The 13269-nt window shown below is 52.1% G+C and overlaps 5 protein-coding genes across 5 annotated transcripts; 1 reads left to right on the top strand and 4 right to left on the bottom strand.

Annotated features, from left to right (window-relative positions):
• Positions 1 to 689: 689 nt before the first annotated feature.
• On the bottom strand, positions 690 to 2014 carry AYO21_06725 (hypothetical protein; the record flags this gene model as incomplete). The annotated part of the gene is made up of 2 exons (XM_022656684.1): positions 690 to 1724; positions 1781 to 2014. The coding sequence occupies 2 exons, from the start codon at positions 2012 to 2014 to the stop codon at positions 690 to 692; spliced, it is 1269 nt and encodes a 422-aa protein (XP_022510957.1).
• A 1608-nt stretch (positions 2015 to 3622) lies between these two features.
• On the bottom strand, positions 3623 to 4606 carry AYO21_06724 (hypothetical protein; the record flags this gene model as incomplete). Its single annotated transcript, XM_022656683.1, has 1 exon — positions 3623 to 4606. One exon carries the CDS (start codon positions 4604 to 4606, stop codon positions 3623 to 3625), a length of 984 nt encoding a protein of 327 aa, XP_022510956.1.
• Positions 4607 to 4638: 32 nt separating this feature from the next.
• Positions 4639 to 5022, bottom strand: AYO21_06723 (hypothetical protein; the record flags this gene model as incomplete). Its single annotated transcript, XM_022656682.1, has 1 exon — positions 4639 to 5022. One exon carries the CDS (start codon positions 5020 to 5022, stop codon positions 4639 to 4641), a length of 384 nt encoding a protein of 127 aa, XP_022510955.1.
• Positions 5023 to 5644: 622 nt separating this feature from the next.
• On the top strand, positions 5645 to 7064 carry AYO21_06722 (hypothetical protein; the record flags this gene model as incomplete). The annotated part of the gene is made up of 2 exons (XM_022656681.1): positions 5645 to 6199; positions 6261 to 7064. The coding sequence occupies 2 exons, from the start codon at positions 5645 to 5647 to the stop codon at positions 7062 to 7064; spliced, it is 1359 nt and encodes a 452-aa protein (XP_022510954.1).
• A 766-nt stretch (positions 7065 to 7830) lies between these two features.
• AYO21_06721 (hypothetical protein) lies at positions 7831 to 12357 on the bottom strand (the record flags this gene model as incomplete). The annotated part of the gene is made up of 2 exons (XM_022656680.1): positions 7831 to 9978; positions 10030 to 12357. 2 exons carry the CDS (start codon positions 12355 to 12357, stop codon positions 7831 to 7833), a joined length of 4476 nt encoding a protein of 1491 aa, XP_022510953.1.
• Between the last annotated feature and the right edge of the window lie 912 nt (positions 12358 to 13269).

Here is a 13269-nt window from a genome sequence, read left to right as displayed (position 1 = left end):
ACCAGGCCAGATCAGACCAGACACGAATGAACGAAAGAATGAATTAGGTCAAACCAAGGGTAGGCCGTGGCGCATAGGCCGCCTGGCTGTACGGCTCTCTATCTCTCTAGCCTAGCCGAATCAATGAGGGCCGAGTGCGTGAGTGAGCGAGCGAGTAAGTACGCGAACAAGTACTCACTTTCCCGCTCCGCTACAAACAGGTGGAGAGGGACAGACGATGCTGTAGGGCGGGAGGTATGTGTGTACTACGTACGGGGAATCAGAGGGAGGAAGAACCAGAGTGTGAGGGGAGTCAGTCCAGCCAGCCGGGAGCCGGGAACTCGAAAAGATCTGAGACAAAGACACAGACACAGACACACACACACACAGAGAGAGAGAGAGAGAGAGAGAGAAAAGGCAGCCGACAAGATATGCATATAACGTGTACCCTCGGATGTAGGTATCTACGCACGTTGCGTGGGGATTGAAATCGCTGGCAGACATCACATCACATGTCAGTCAATCCCACTGTGCTGTCCCGGGTTCTGTGCTTAACTCCGCTCTGCGCTGCCCTACCCTGCCCTTGGGCGCCGTGCTGCGCTCGCTTTGCCTTGTGCCCCCAAGACAGCGAGAAATGCCCAGCTGTTTGAATTCCCATTCGAACCTGACAGCATTGACGACGATGACAACATCACCGGCCGTTGCCAAACTTAGTCACCCACACTGACGCCAGCCTTGTCCGCATCCTTGGGGTCAGTCTTCTGTGGCGCGGTCCCTTCTGTGGCTGCATTCTCAGCCTTATCAGTGCTAGACACTTCGGCCGCTTTGCTCTGCGTCGTCTCGACGGCATCTTCCGCATCGTCGTCGTCCTCCTCTGGGATACTCAGCTTCTTCTCCAGCGCTCGAATCTCTTCGGGGGACGCTTCTCCGATGTCGCTCCCACGATGCTGCTTGTGGAGCGTCGCCTGCGTAGATAAACTCGTAGAAGAACTGGCGCTGACTTCATTGTCCGGCACGGCAATCGAAGATTGTGACGTGGTCGATGTCTCTTCCGGCTCTGCTACAACCTTGTCGCTCTCTTCTATGGGCGTCACGTCACTCAACCTCGACTTGGACTTCGTGACGCTACTTGTCCGACGCATCTCGAGAATCTGTTCTTCTTTCGAGGGCGATCTATCCTCTGCCGTATCTACGGCGATTTTGTCTTGTGATTCCGCAATCTTGCCGACAGATGTTCTGGCTGCCCCTTCCGATGCGAGTTGGGCTGGCGTTTTGGCTGCCGTGACCTCCGCCGCTGTATCGGCCGACTCTACCGCAGCCTCTGTGCCGACTCGATCGGCTGCAGCCGTGGGGACTTGGTCTGTTGTACTCTGACCCTTTGCCGGGACGGCTGCAGCCTTGGGAGATTGGGCAGCAGCAGCGCTTTTCTTTTGGGTGGCTTTGGCTGCGGCCTCCGCACCTAACTGCCGAAAAGCCACATTCATGGGATTTTCAGCAGGCTTAGTATCTCCGGCGGCTGCATTCTTTTCCTTTTCCTTCTCTGATGGTTCCGCAATGGAGATGTGGCGAGTCTCGGACGAGGCGCGTGAGGGGGGCCCGGACCTCGAAGGGGTCGAAGCAGTGCTCGTCGCTGGTACTTGTGGAGCCAGGTTCGCGGACGTGGTCAGACCACCAAAGTCTTGAGTGGCTGCAATCTGTTCCTTGAGCTCTCCATACTCGTTCCACTCTTCGATTTGCTCGAGATCCTGGAGATTGGTTAGTGAAAAGGCCAGTTTTGGAAGATGGCCGGGGTACCGCATACGCCGATAATTTCGCCATATTTGACCAAACCCGGCAGCTTTCTTCCCTTGGATCTTCTGCCCCAGAGCATGCGCGCTTTCTCATCTGTTGCGCAGTCTAGTGCCCGAAACGGGATCTTGTTGGCTTTCAGAATGGTCTCCAGCCTTGAAGTCGCGGTAATAATGTGAGATGATCCGGCCGTTAGGGAGGTATAGAGGTAGAGGGTCGGGTCTGTGGAGTAGGAGGTTGTCGCCATGGTGGGCGGTTCTCGCGGGGTAAGGAGGTTTTGAGAAAGAGGGCCAAAATGATCGTAAGGAGGCCTGGAAATCGAAATGAAGCAGCCCAAGGGGTCGATGTAAGGTGAGCAGCAAGGGACTAGCAAAGTCTAGTGATAAGATACGAAGCTGCAACTGTCAGGGGAGAGCTGACATTGACACAAGGGGAAGAGTCGGTGAATTGACGACCAACTGTCTGGCAAAACCGGAGAGAATCAGGAAATCAAGCGTGTAGAAGTGAATCAAATGTGCAAACAAGTGTGGTCGACGATATGGTCCAGTGCGCGTCTATATTGGCCACATGGACAGGCACGACAGGTTCAGCGGCCTGAAGTCAAGTTGTCTATCGATCTGTTGGCCGCCACGCGCAGATCAATTCCTCCACCGGCAAGACGGGGAACGTGCGAAGCTGGCGAGGATGATGTCATTGGTGGGTTGCCAATACTTTAAATGACGACCCAGTCCGCCTGTGGTTTATCGTCTGACAAGTTAGTGTACCGCGCTCTCCGCCATCTTGCGCATCTTCCCGAATAGTCTGCTCCTACGAGGTATTCCTGTTGCCCTGATGTCTTTCATCCAGTGAAGGTCCAAGGATGCAGCCTCGGTTTTGAGTCATACTTGCTCCTCATGTTCCTCACCATCACGAATCGATATTCTCCGCTGAACCACTGGCCTGTATCAGTGTCTCAGGTCTGCATCCCCAATGCGTACGTGACAAACCAACACGTCTCCCGTGCTATGCAATGCCTCGTACAATTGCCGATGAGCGCTGACCGGACGCCTCGACGCTAGGCGGACTGATGGTGATGCCCACCAAATCCATCCTAGAGCGAAGTAAACACACTCCAAAACAAGGATCCGGTCAGGCTCCACCGAAGGACCTCGTATTTCGTGGACGTTGGCCAAGTCAACGACTCGCTTGGCAAGGAACTCTGCCACCACGTCGGCCGCCCGTTCGGTGATTCTTGCAGAACGCACTTACCGCATTCCGCATACACCTTCCTGAGGGAAACACTCTCCTATTCTCAGGGCGTTTGATTTCGTCTTTACGAATGTAGTCTCTTCCTGCGACACTTTTGTCAGTCTATTTGAAACGGTATCGGCGCGTAAATGGCATTATTATTATTACACACAACTTCTAGTACTTCTCTGCTTCAAGGCCAACCACTGGTCATCTTTTCGATGCCTATCTTATATAACATATTGGTACAGCAGGTGATAACCCCCGGTAGCCAGTCACTGCCAACGCCTTCCTTGAAACGCCTTACAACCCAGAGAAGTCTTTGGCTGGTGTTCTGTCCCATCCACAAAAGATCGAACCCTGAAAAGAATCGACGCGATTCCCATGAACCATGTCCAGCTCCGATCGGATCTAGTGGGTCGCAACAGACATGGTTGTTTCCGGGTTCACCGGCCATGTCAAGATCGAGTAGTAGCTTCGAGTACGCCGCACATAATCCCATGTTATACATTTGAACGTCCTGATCGGCCACTTCGCTTTGCGATACCCTGCAGTTTCGACGACTTTGGCTGATGTTCCTTTTTGGAACGACCATTTCCCCCTGTTTCCGCTTTCGTCGAGGTCTCCTTTACCTTCTGGTCCGACTGCGGTGGAATAGCTGTGTCACACTCTCCTTGTCCAGATTCTCCACGGCTTCAGGAGGCATATCAGGAACCTTGAGCCGCTGTTCTCTTTCTGCAATCCTGAGGCTGCGACGAGGTGGAGTCAACTTGGAGACTTTTGCAGACGTCGTTGGGCCTCGAGATGCCTTCTGCCTGAGCCTGGTTTTCTGGTGGAGCGGCTCTGCGGATTCCAACGGTTGTGGATCAGAATCGTCGTCATAGGATGGATGGAAAATGGATATATCAGTCCGACGACGGCGCTCTTGGGGCATTGACCTCGGTGGCGGCCGCGGTGTGGGAGGGCGTATGGCTTCCAGCGCATCAACCTCGGATGGAGTGAATTCCATGTCATTTAAATCCGCAGGTTCTGGTGATGGAGACTCATTTCTCCATTTCCACCCCACCAGATGTGGCCATACAGGGGGGTTTATGTAGTCAGTCGTATTGTCGGTCCAGCTATCTTTCCAGCGGCCGTCCTCTTTCCATCGGGCCATTACATTCACCCTTGCCGGTTCATATGCTGAGATTGTGGGCTGCATTGGAAGGCGTCGCAGTTTCACCTCTTCCTCTGCGGCCTCTAGTGCCCAAACAAACCAAGGTCGGCTCGTGATTAGAAATTCGCGATCATCGACCACGTCGGTGTCGTATTGGTGTCCATTCTCTGTCGACACTAGCTTGAGAGTCTCGCTCCAGTGACCTTCCCTCTCGAGGTACATTCGGATCGCGCGCTCCCATTCGAACTCCTCATCTGGCACGGGCCAGCAGCCATTTTGTTCCTCCCAAGGTAGGCTGTCGAACTTCCGTTGTGTGCCCCGCCATTTCCGGTGCCACTCCCAGAATTCAGGACGATCTCCGTTAAGATACCGACCGTGACTGTTCGGTACGACTCCCCATTTCGGGTTCCAGACTCCCAGTTCTTGCCATCTTTTTTTGATGCTGTGTCTGACCATGATGCGCGATCTCGCTTCCCCTACGCGCCCCCTCAAGTCGGGTCCATGATAGAGCAGAACATAATTTTCATCCGACGCCACCGCTCATCGAAGATCCGCCTCGATTCCTGCAACTCCTCCTCTCCGTATCGACGGCCAGGGTGATAGCGATAGCGCTCATGCAAAATAGTTCGCATTATATTGATTTCCCTGTCATTCAACGGCTTACGAATAAGTTCTTCGGGGTCGATTTCGGCCTGGGTTTGAGGCAAAGGTTCAAGGCTTGATTCTCTCGTGGTGTGACAGGATGAGTGAGGGTCCTGTCCGAAACGACGCTCTTGGTGTTCAAGAAACGATGGGCCATCCTCCATCCGCGGGAGAATGGGCATCATGGCATTCAGAGGAGCCGAATTGATGGCGTGGACGGTTTGAGTCATTGTGATGGTTGGTAGAAGTGCAGAAGTCGACGCGTTGAGCAGACGCAGTCCATTGCGGCTTACTGATATATGGATTTACAAGTTGTCAATCGTCCACGTGATGCATGCATTCCAACACTCTAGGCAACAAATTGAGCCATGCACGCATCCGACTAAAATAAGGGACGTGTTTGACAACAGCAGGGTCCATTCACCAGGTGAGAAAGGAATGCAATCTGTGACGATCGCTGTTGTCCAATCGACTTGAGGGGGAGCCATGGGTTTCTCAAAATGTCTCGGTATTACTGGGTCACTTTGAACAAGGAGACTGATTTGCTCAAAAGATGGAATACTCTCCCAACCACTCTTTTGGAGGCCGACTATCTTACTTGTTCTCTTGTGGAATGCACAGCATCATGTCTCCCCGTCAAATTCCACACCCTCAAACGATCTTGTGGCTCGTGCCGAACAAGAAATCTCCCAAGGCCAAGGAAATGCTTCTTCACCCAGACAACAAGAAGTTTGTATCGCTATGCCACACGGACCCCGATATGTACGGACTTGAGATCGGCCATCACGTTCATTCAAGGCCTCGTCCTCTGGTTAGAGCGGAAGTGGGAAAGAATGCCGTCGGCACCTTGTCATGCCAGGCTCGAGTATCTCCCAAGTCCGCTTTTCGTTCGAAATCCACCCAGAATCCCATCAAATCATGTTCTGGGACCGGTCCCGACTTCACACCACGAGAATAGACCCAGATAAGTTCAGGGAAGATGGGAATTTCCGCAAGATCGTCTTGAACACGAAGAAATCCGACTACACAATCAGCGCTGGCGGCGAGAAACTGGACCAGTTTGTCTTTCACGTGAAATGGGTCACGAAAAAGGACATGCTGGTACAAGAGCAGGAAAACAAGTCTCAGATGGTGGATGCGCGGATATGCAATTCTCGTTGGGCTCCAACTGTCGAGGACGTTCCGATGGATCTCACCTCTTGGTACAACACACGACTTCACACGCCTGCCATTGGGGCTGTCCAGCGAGCGATCATCGTTGAAGATCTAGGTGGTGGAGCGTTTGGTCAAGTATATAGAGCTGTTGATGCCGATTCGGGATGTTCAATCGCAGCCAAGAGAATCAAAGTGCCTGGGAGGGACGACGTGTTGCAGCGTGAAGTCAAAGCCCTCTCCAGCATTTCTCACGTATGTTCCAGGAATCCTTATCCTCTTGGCTATGGTGCCACATGCTGACAGCGGGGAACAGAAGAACATTGTCGAATACTTGGGCTCGTCGGGTTGGGGCACCGAAACCGTCGAGATTTACCTGAGCCTCAAATCCGGAAGCTTGGGCGATTTGATCGAGCAATTTCCAGGCATACATACCAACAAAGTCGTCGTCTGGCGGTTGTGGCATGAAATGCTCCAAGCGCTAGATTATCTTGCCTGCCGAAACTGGATCCACCGGGATGTGAAGCCCGCAAACATCCTCTACACCCCAACAGGCGACAACAATTACCTTTTCCAACTCGCTGATTTTGGCCTTGCCAGTCAACAACAGCTCGCAAGGACACTCTGCGGCTCTCCTCTCTACATGGCACCCGAGATAAGGTTCGAAACGCACGAGCAGTCTCCCAAAGCGGACGTCTGGTCCCTCTTTGTCGTGCTCAGTATTGTGACACAATCAGGAAATCTTCACGACCCAAGGCTAGCTCAGTACAAGGACGTTCTTCAAGGCGTCAAGGATGCGGCTATTCACATGCCGATCCTCGAGCCTATGGCACGACAAGATCCCGATCTACGGGCTTCGGCAGCTCAAATGCTTGCCATGTGTTTCAACGGCGAAGGACTGACCACACCTCGACGTCAGATTAGCCCAGTGCCGGATGCTTCTTCTCAGCCTTCAGGACAACGCGATAGGTTGCAAGTTCCAGCGCCGAAAGGCCCCAAGCCTGAGGTCCCTGGCCTGAAGCGACTTCGCAGTGTGTCACCCAAACCTGCAGCGAAAGCCCCTCAACAACCAAAGCACTGCTTCCAAACGGAAGAACGACGACCATGGGCACGTCGGTGAGCTACTAGAGAGAAAGGGTGGGAGGGAGGAAGTGGCTTGTACACTAGTACCTTTGGTGTTTCTTTTATGTCCATGAGAAGAATACCACTACTGAATAAATATACAGGCAGATAGATATCTAGATATAGATTCAGGAACTTTACTTGGTGTTTAGTACGCTGAATCTTTCTGGTACTGGCAAGTGTTCTGTTGTGTGCGTCTCATTCTTTCTTCCAATGATACAAATGCTCATGCGACACGAAAAACGAAAACGAACAGAAAACAGCATATTCCCTCCTAGCTCCACGGCCGGGCTTTTCTTTTTTTTTTTCAACCAAAACCTACCAGACATTCTTTGTGAGTACTTACTACTACAATAGGACATACATGGTACCATAAAGCGGTAGAAAGTACTAGCAGTACTTCGTAACTTATAGTGACACTGGGTTTGTCCCGGTGCGCGGATTGAACCGTTCGTGCAAACGGGACCTGTAAAGCGCGCCACGAAAACCGCCCGGATCGGTCTAGCTGGCCTGTTGAGTTTCGCTCCCAACCAAAAACGGAAGTCACGCATGCGCTTGATTGGTTGGTACCATGGACCAAGAACCAAGTAGGAAGGTGGACTTAGTCATCAAGAAAACTGCTAGTACTTGGGCAATACTTAATTAATATCCATTCTTGGTTGTTTGTCTGGCAAGACATTGACTGGTCTACATACATATCTCACCAGGAAGGTAGGCAAAGTCCCTTTCTCCTTGTTGCTGGCGACTACTTTACTAGTAGACTATCACCCAGCAGAACTTGCTACCGAACGTGGTAGTGCGGGAGGCCACCGGATCGGAGCGTAGTTGTCCTCGTGGAACGGTTGTGGTCGCTGCTGGCCTCTCGAGGCACAGCCGCGTTCAACAAATCCACGCATATCGTCCCTCCAGACCTCGGGGACAAGTTGCAGCGGATCGCAAGCGGTACTGTCGAGGGCGCCGGGGTCTGCTCCGGACCAGGCAAGAGCTTCTGATAGGAATGCTTTGCCGCGATCACACGCTTCGTGCAGAGGCGTCCTCCCTTTGTTATTTCTGACGTCGAAGCTTTGCTTTGTGCTCTGCCACGCTGTCGATACTCTGTAGAAACATTTGTCTGCCTCATACACTCCAATAGGGTCACCGAGACTGAGACCGTGAAGAACCGTATTTCCCATCTCATCTTTTGCCTCTACAGAGGCCCCTCTGTCCAAAAGGGCTCTGAGCACTGCGTCGTTTGCGTGAGATGCTGCAACGAGTAGTGGTGTTCGGCCCTCTTTGTCGCGTGCTTCCAGGACTGCTTCGGCGCCAGTCTCCCACAGGCGATTTAGCACTGTTTCTAAAAGCTCCGTGCCATCACGTCTCTCTGCGTCAATTCGTTTCCCGAGTTGAACGTTGGCAGCGAGATGGTGAAGTACTGTCATCCCGCGATCATCAGCCACCAAAGTGTCGCTCTTCGTCGCTTCAGCCAAGGCTGCTATCCAATGGAGGTAACGCTCGTTCGCGGCCGCGGCGAGGAGCGGTGTCATACCACGGTGATTGACAGTGTCAAACTTTGCCCCGGCTCGATTGAGCAATTCCACTACCGAGGCCGTGTACATGATCTCCCAATCCTGCAGTATCGCGGGAAGTGTGCAGAGGTGCAATGGTGAGTTGCCCTCCAGGTCTGTTATCTGGACGTCTGCACCCCGACGCAATAGGTACTTGACGAGTTTTGTACGAGCGTTCCAGCAGGCATAGTGAAGGGGCGTGCGTCCCAGTTCATCCTTGCTGTTCACGTTCGCTCCATTGTTGAGGAGAATCTCCACGATTGACTTCATTCTGGAACGCCAGAATCCGCCGGACGCGTAACACAGGGGGGTCAAGCCATGGTTATCCGGAATATTAGGATCAGCACCATATCGAAGCAACGTCGACATAATTGTGCCAGCCTTGTCCATTCCAGATGAGCCCACTCTGACGATGGCAGCCAATGGGCTTATACCGTCCCGGTCCTTCGCGTTTGGGTTGGCTCCCAGCTCTAAAAGAGCAGTAATTGGGCCGGACTGTGCGTCCGTCACCACTGTCGGAGTGGTTTTGTAGAGCAGAGGCGTAAGACCATTGTGATCCAAGGCATCGACAGGAACTCCACTCTCAACTAGGACTGATACATCGTCTGCATCCTTCGCCTCATGGAGTGCAGTCCTCCCATGGACGTCAGTGGCATGGATATCGGCCCCCCATTCGATCAACAACTTCTTCCCTTCTGCTCGCTGGGAACAGAATAGCGGTGTTTGACATAGATAATCTTCCGCGGAAACAGACGCACCATGCTGGAGAAGGCACAGCACCTTTTCTGCACCCCTGGCACAGTGAAGTGCGGTTCTTCCCAAGGAATCCCGCACGTCTATCTCGATCCCACGCTTTCTCAGGAGAATTTCCAGGTAAATGAGATCCAGATAGGCTGCCGCGTACTGGAGGCTAGGGTACATATTATCATCAAATCCCCAATGTTCATATCCTTGAAGAGCGTGGAGGCGCCTCGGGGGGACATCTTCAATGATGCGAGAGAATATCTCCAGGAACACACCAGTCCATGGCTTCCCAGAAGCGTCTCTTCCCAATGCGAGACTGAGGACATGCTGATCTCTGAACGTGGTATCCGTATTGTCACCTCTCTCCAATAGATATTGAGCCACCTGGCTGTGACCGCCCCAGCAGGCGGCGAAAAATGGCGATAATGCCTCTCGGCTGGTCTGCGATTGCTCTGATCCTTCTAGCATCTTCAAGCCCTCCAGATGGCCGAAATATGCCGGCAGAGTCTGGGGCTGCAGATCCTCTACGCCGAGGTCACGTATTCGAAACATCTTGTCATCTCCCTTCCATGAGTCCAGGCGTCGAAGCTCTCTGCCCAATTCTGGCCAGAATTTGCACAGACTCTGATCAGGAGAACAAATGGATATGTATAAATGCCGAATTTCGTCACTCACGTACCCACAATCACGGATATGCGACGACCAGTGCCAGCACGCGTATCCCAGGAAAGGGTGCTCCTTGATGATGGACTCGATCTCTGGTTCATCAAATTGTAGGCCTCGAAGTCGCATGTAGTTCAGATAAGCTACACAGCTTATTGACAAGATGGCGTGTGCACGAGACAGTGGTATCGAATGTTGCCAACTCTTTGTACTTGTCTCCAACGCTTCCGTCGGGCGTCCTTGGTCGAATTTGGCCAAGAGAAATTCTCTGGCAGTCTGATGGATCAAAGTAACGCGACCATTGTAAACGGTCACAAACAAGCTGCACCAGTCTCGAAGTGTGTTCTTGAAGTCATCGTCGTCTTCGAGATCTAGTTCATCCTCACCAGACATGTCAGAGGCGACGTTCAACGCAACATTCATTTCCTGCAAAGTCAAAGGACGGTCCGCTGCCAAAATGATGCTTAGTGCTTTCTGAACTGTTTCTCTGTTTTCTTCCTCAACTCGCAGAAGAATTTGTTCATATACGCCGTCTACTTTGGCTGGAACAGTATCAATACGATCCGATATTCCCCTCATTGTCTTCTGAAATTTGCTCTTCTCTAGGTAATCGAATACCAGGTGGACCCAAAGGTAGGTGCGATGTTCAATTTGGAAGATTCGGGCCTCCAGATGGTCTCTGAGACTCTTCTTCAAGGCGTAGAGATTGGAGAGTCTCTCGATCCGGTAACGGATGACCCGGTCCACCTCTTCCATTATTGCGTCGGATTCATCTTCACCAGGAATCCTGATATTGGGAAACGATTCAGCTAACGCGTATTCGACCTTGGTTGTCACGGAGTAATAAGGTCTACTGGTGAGAAGTATCCGAAACTTTGTCCTCTTTGATTTCGACGAGTCGAAGAATCCTTCAATCAAGGATATCAGGTCTCTGAGCTCCAGCTCGGCACACTCATCCAGAGCATCAACGACCCAAATGATGTGTCCTGCTTCGGGGTCCGTGACTGTGTCGACTAACATATTCCAGACAACACTTAGCGCCTCGGGCAAATGTTCTCCAACTCCTCTAAAGTGGTCAAGTGCGTGGTGAGCGAGGTGTGGCTTCTGCTTGAGCAACTGATGGACAGTGGAACAGACGGCCTGTTTGGCTGTGGTTGCGTATGGATCCTTGAAGAAGAAATAGCAAATGGTTGCATCTCGAGGAAGGGCTTCGTCCACCAGATACTTTGCAAGGACAGATTTGCCGCAGCCCGGGTCAGCAGACACAAATAGAGGGCCTGAGTCTTGAGAGAGCCATTGCTTGTAGTTCTGGTGTTCCAGGAACCATTGACAAGTTCCCTCGACTCTTCCATCGATCCTGTGTTTGAACATCTCATAATCACCCACGAAGAGTTTTTCAAGCAGGGAGTCCAGTTTCTTCCTTTCTTCATCACTTAAGGTTTGCTTGTATAGATCAGATTGCTTAGCGAGGGCATCCAAGATGGCGTCAACCTTTTGTTGAAAGAGATCACTCCACTCTTCGGCGAGTTCGACTTGGCGCTCCAAAAGCTGGAGCGTGGATGTGGAATTTGCCTTGAGACCCGAGAGCTTCTCTCGCGCAATAGAGCTGTTAATGTGCGCGGACTTCTTCTCAATCTCTTCTTCGAGCTCCTTTATCTTGTCCAACATGCTCTTCCATTCGTCTGCGTTGATAAGGTCGCGGCCCAGATTCCCAAGACGGCCACGGTAGAAGCGTCGAACGCTATGAATTTGGAATTTGAGGACATGAATGTACAGGTCCAAGACGACATCCTCGTATCTATCTCTCAAATTTCCGTCGATCCCGCTCGCTCCGCTTTCAGGCAGCATGATAGATTCCAGAGCGATATAGTAGCGCAGGCGACTCGTCACATACGTAAAGCCTTCATTCTGGGCCGACAGAGCTGTACTTCGGTTGTTGAGAAAGACCAGGACCAATGAGACGCCCGCCCATGCTAGCGAAGCTTCCGGTGAACTTTTGACTGCTCCAGCAATCCAGTCACGAACCGATAGAAGTAAGTCGGTGGCTTCGGATACCTGGTTTTCCAGATCAAACTCTTTGCCGGCGATGCGGTACCGTATCCTCCTAGCATCGACACGTTCCATGCCATTCTTCATGATGCTTTCCATTTGGGCTTGCCGCTCCTTCGGGTCCGTTGACACAACATTTTTACTGGTATTGGTTTGCCCAGGCAAGTGTGCTGAGAGAATCTCCTCATATTTTTCTACAAGCTCGGGATGCTGAGATTTCAAAGAGTCGTACGCTTTCCCCCAGAGGGCAGAAGGTTCGCTGTGGTATTTCGCACTGGCCGGTTGAGCCATTGTTGTGGTGTGTTCGCACTTGGGGATGCGCGGCGACGAGGTGAAAGACCGTCACAGTCAGTCATTTGCCCCTCCTTTTTCGCCCCGCCTGGAATGAGATCAAGGCTGCGGCTTCTCAAACGAATCACAGGATGCCAGTCGCTGCGGTCAGTTTCATGAGACCTTCAAATGTGGGCAGGGCTCTCCGGATCCTCTTTGCCACGTGCATCGTAGTCTCCTTACTGTTCCGAGAACGTTAACACCGTGATGGGACTGTGGAAGTGATTACATAATCTCCGTTCCAAAGGGGAATTGTCACGGTTGTCTCCGCCCGCCGCTATTCCAAAAGGGTCAAAGTCGCCTAGACCGGATGCGGATTTCCTGGCAGCGACTTTACAGAGGTAAAATTAGCAGGCATAAGGGTTGGCAGGGGATCTGCCAGGATCCTTGATGCCAGTCCGAAACAGGGTAAAGCCAACTGCTACGAGGCCTGATTTGGTCTCGGGATGCTGTAGAGTGATCTGCCCGTGCCATGATATTAGTGATTTGTGCACACAAGTGCAGGTTCTCACACTTTGCTCCGCTTCGTTGTCCTCCGACAGTGACCACCCTAGGTCCTGTCAATACAGCCGGTGTAGGATTGCATACTCAAGAGAAGTGCGCTGAGTGATTCGCAACCAATGGATTGCGGATTGGCTGTATACCCGTGGCGCAAATAACATCGGGGCACGAGTTCGTAGAAGCCCACAACAGGAAAAGTGCCCCATGGATGGGCGTTAGTGACTCCACGGCACCTCTGTAGCAACCAACAAGGCCTTGGCAAACCTACTAGTCACCCACAATTGGTTGTGATGTCAAGCTGCAGACGGCCAAGCCCCGACTCTGAAGACTTGGTTTGATCTACTCCGTTCATGTCAGTGCTCACTATTCGCT

Source organism: Fonsecaea monophora, assembly GCF_001642475.1.
Source record: "Fonsecaea monophora strain CBS 269.37 chromosome Unknown Scaff48, whole genome shotgun sequence".
Lineage (NCBI taxonomy): Eukaryota > Fungi > Ascomycota > Eurotiomycetes > Chaetothyriales > Herpotrichiellaceae > Fonsecaea > Fonsecaea monophora.
This window is presented reverse-complemented; position numbering and strand designations above follow the sequence as displayed.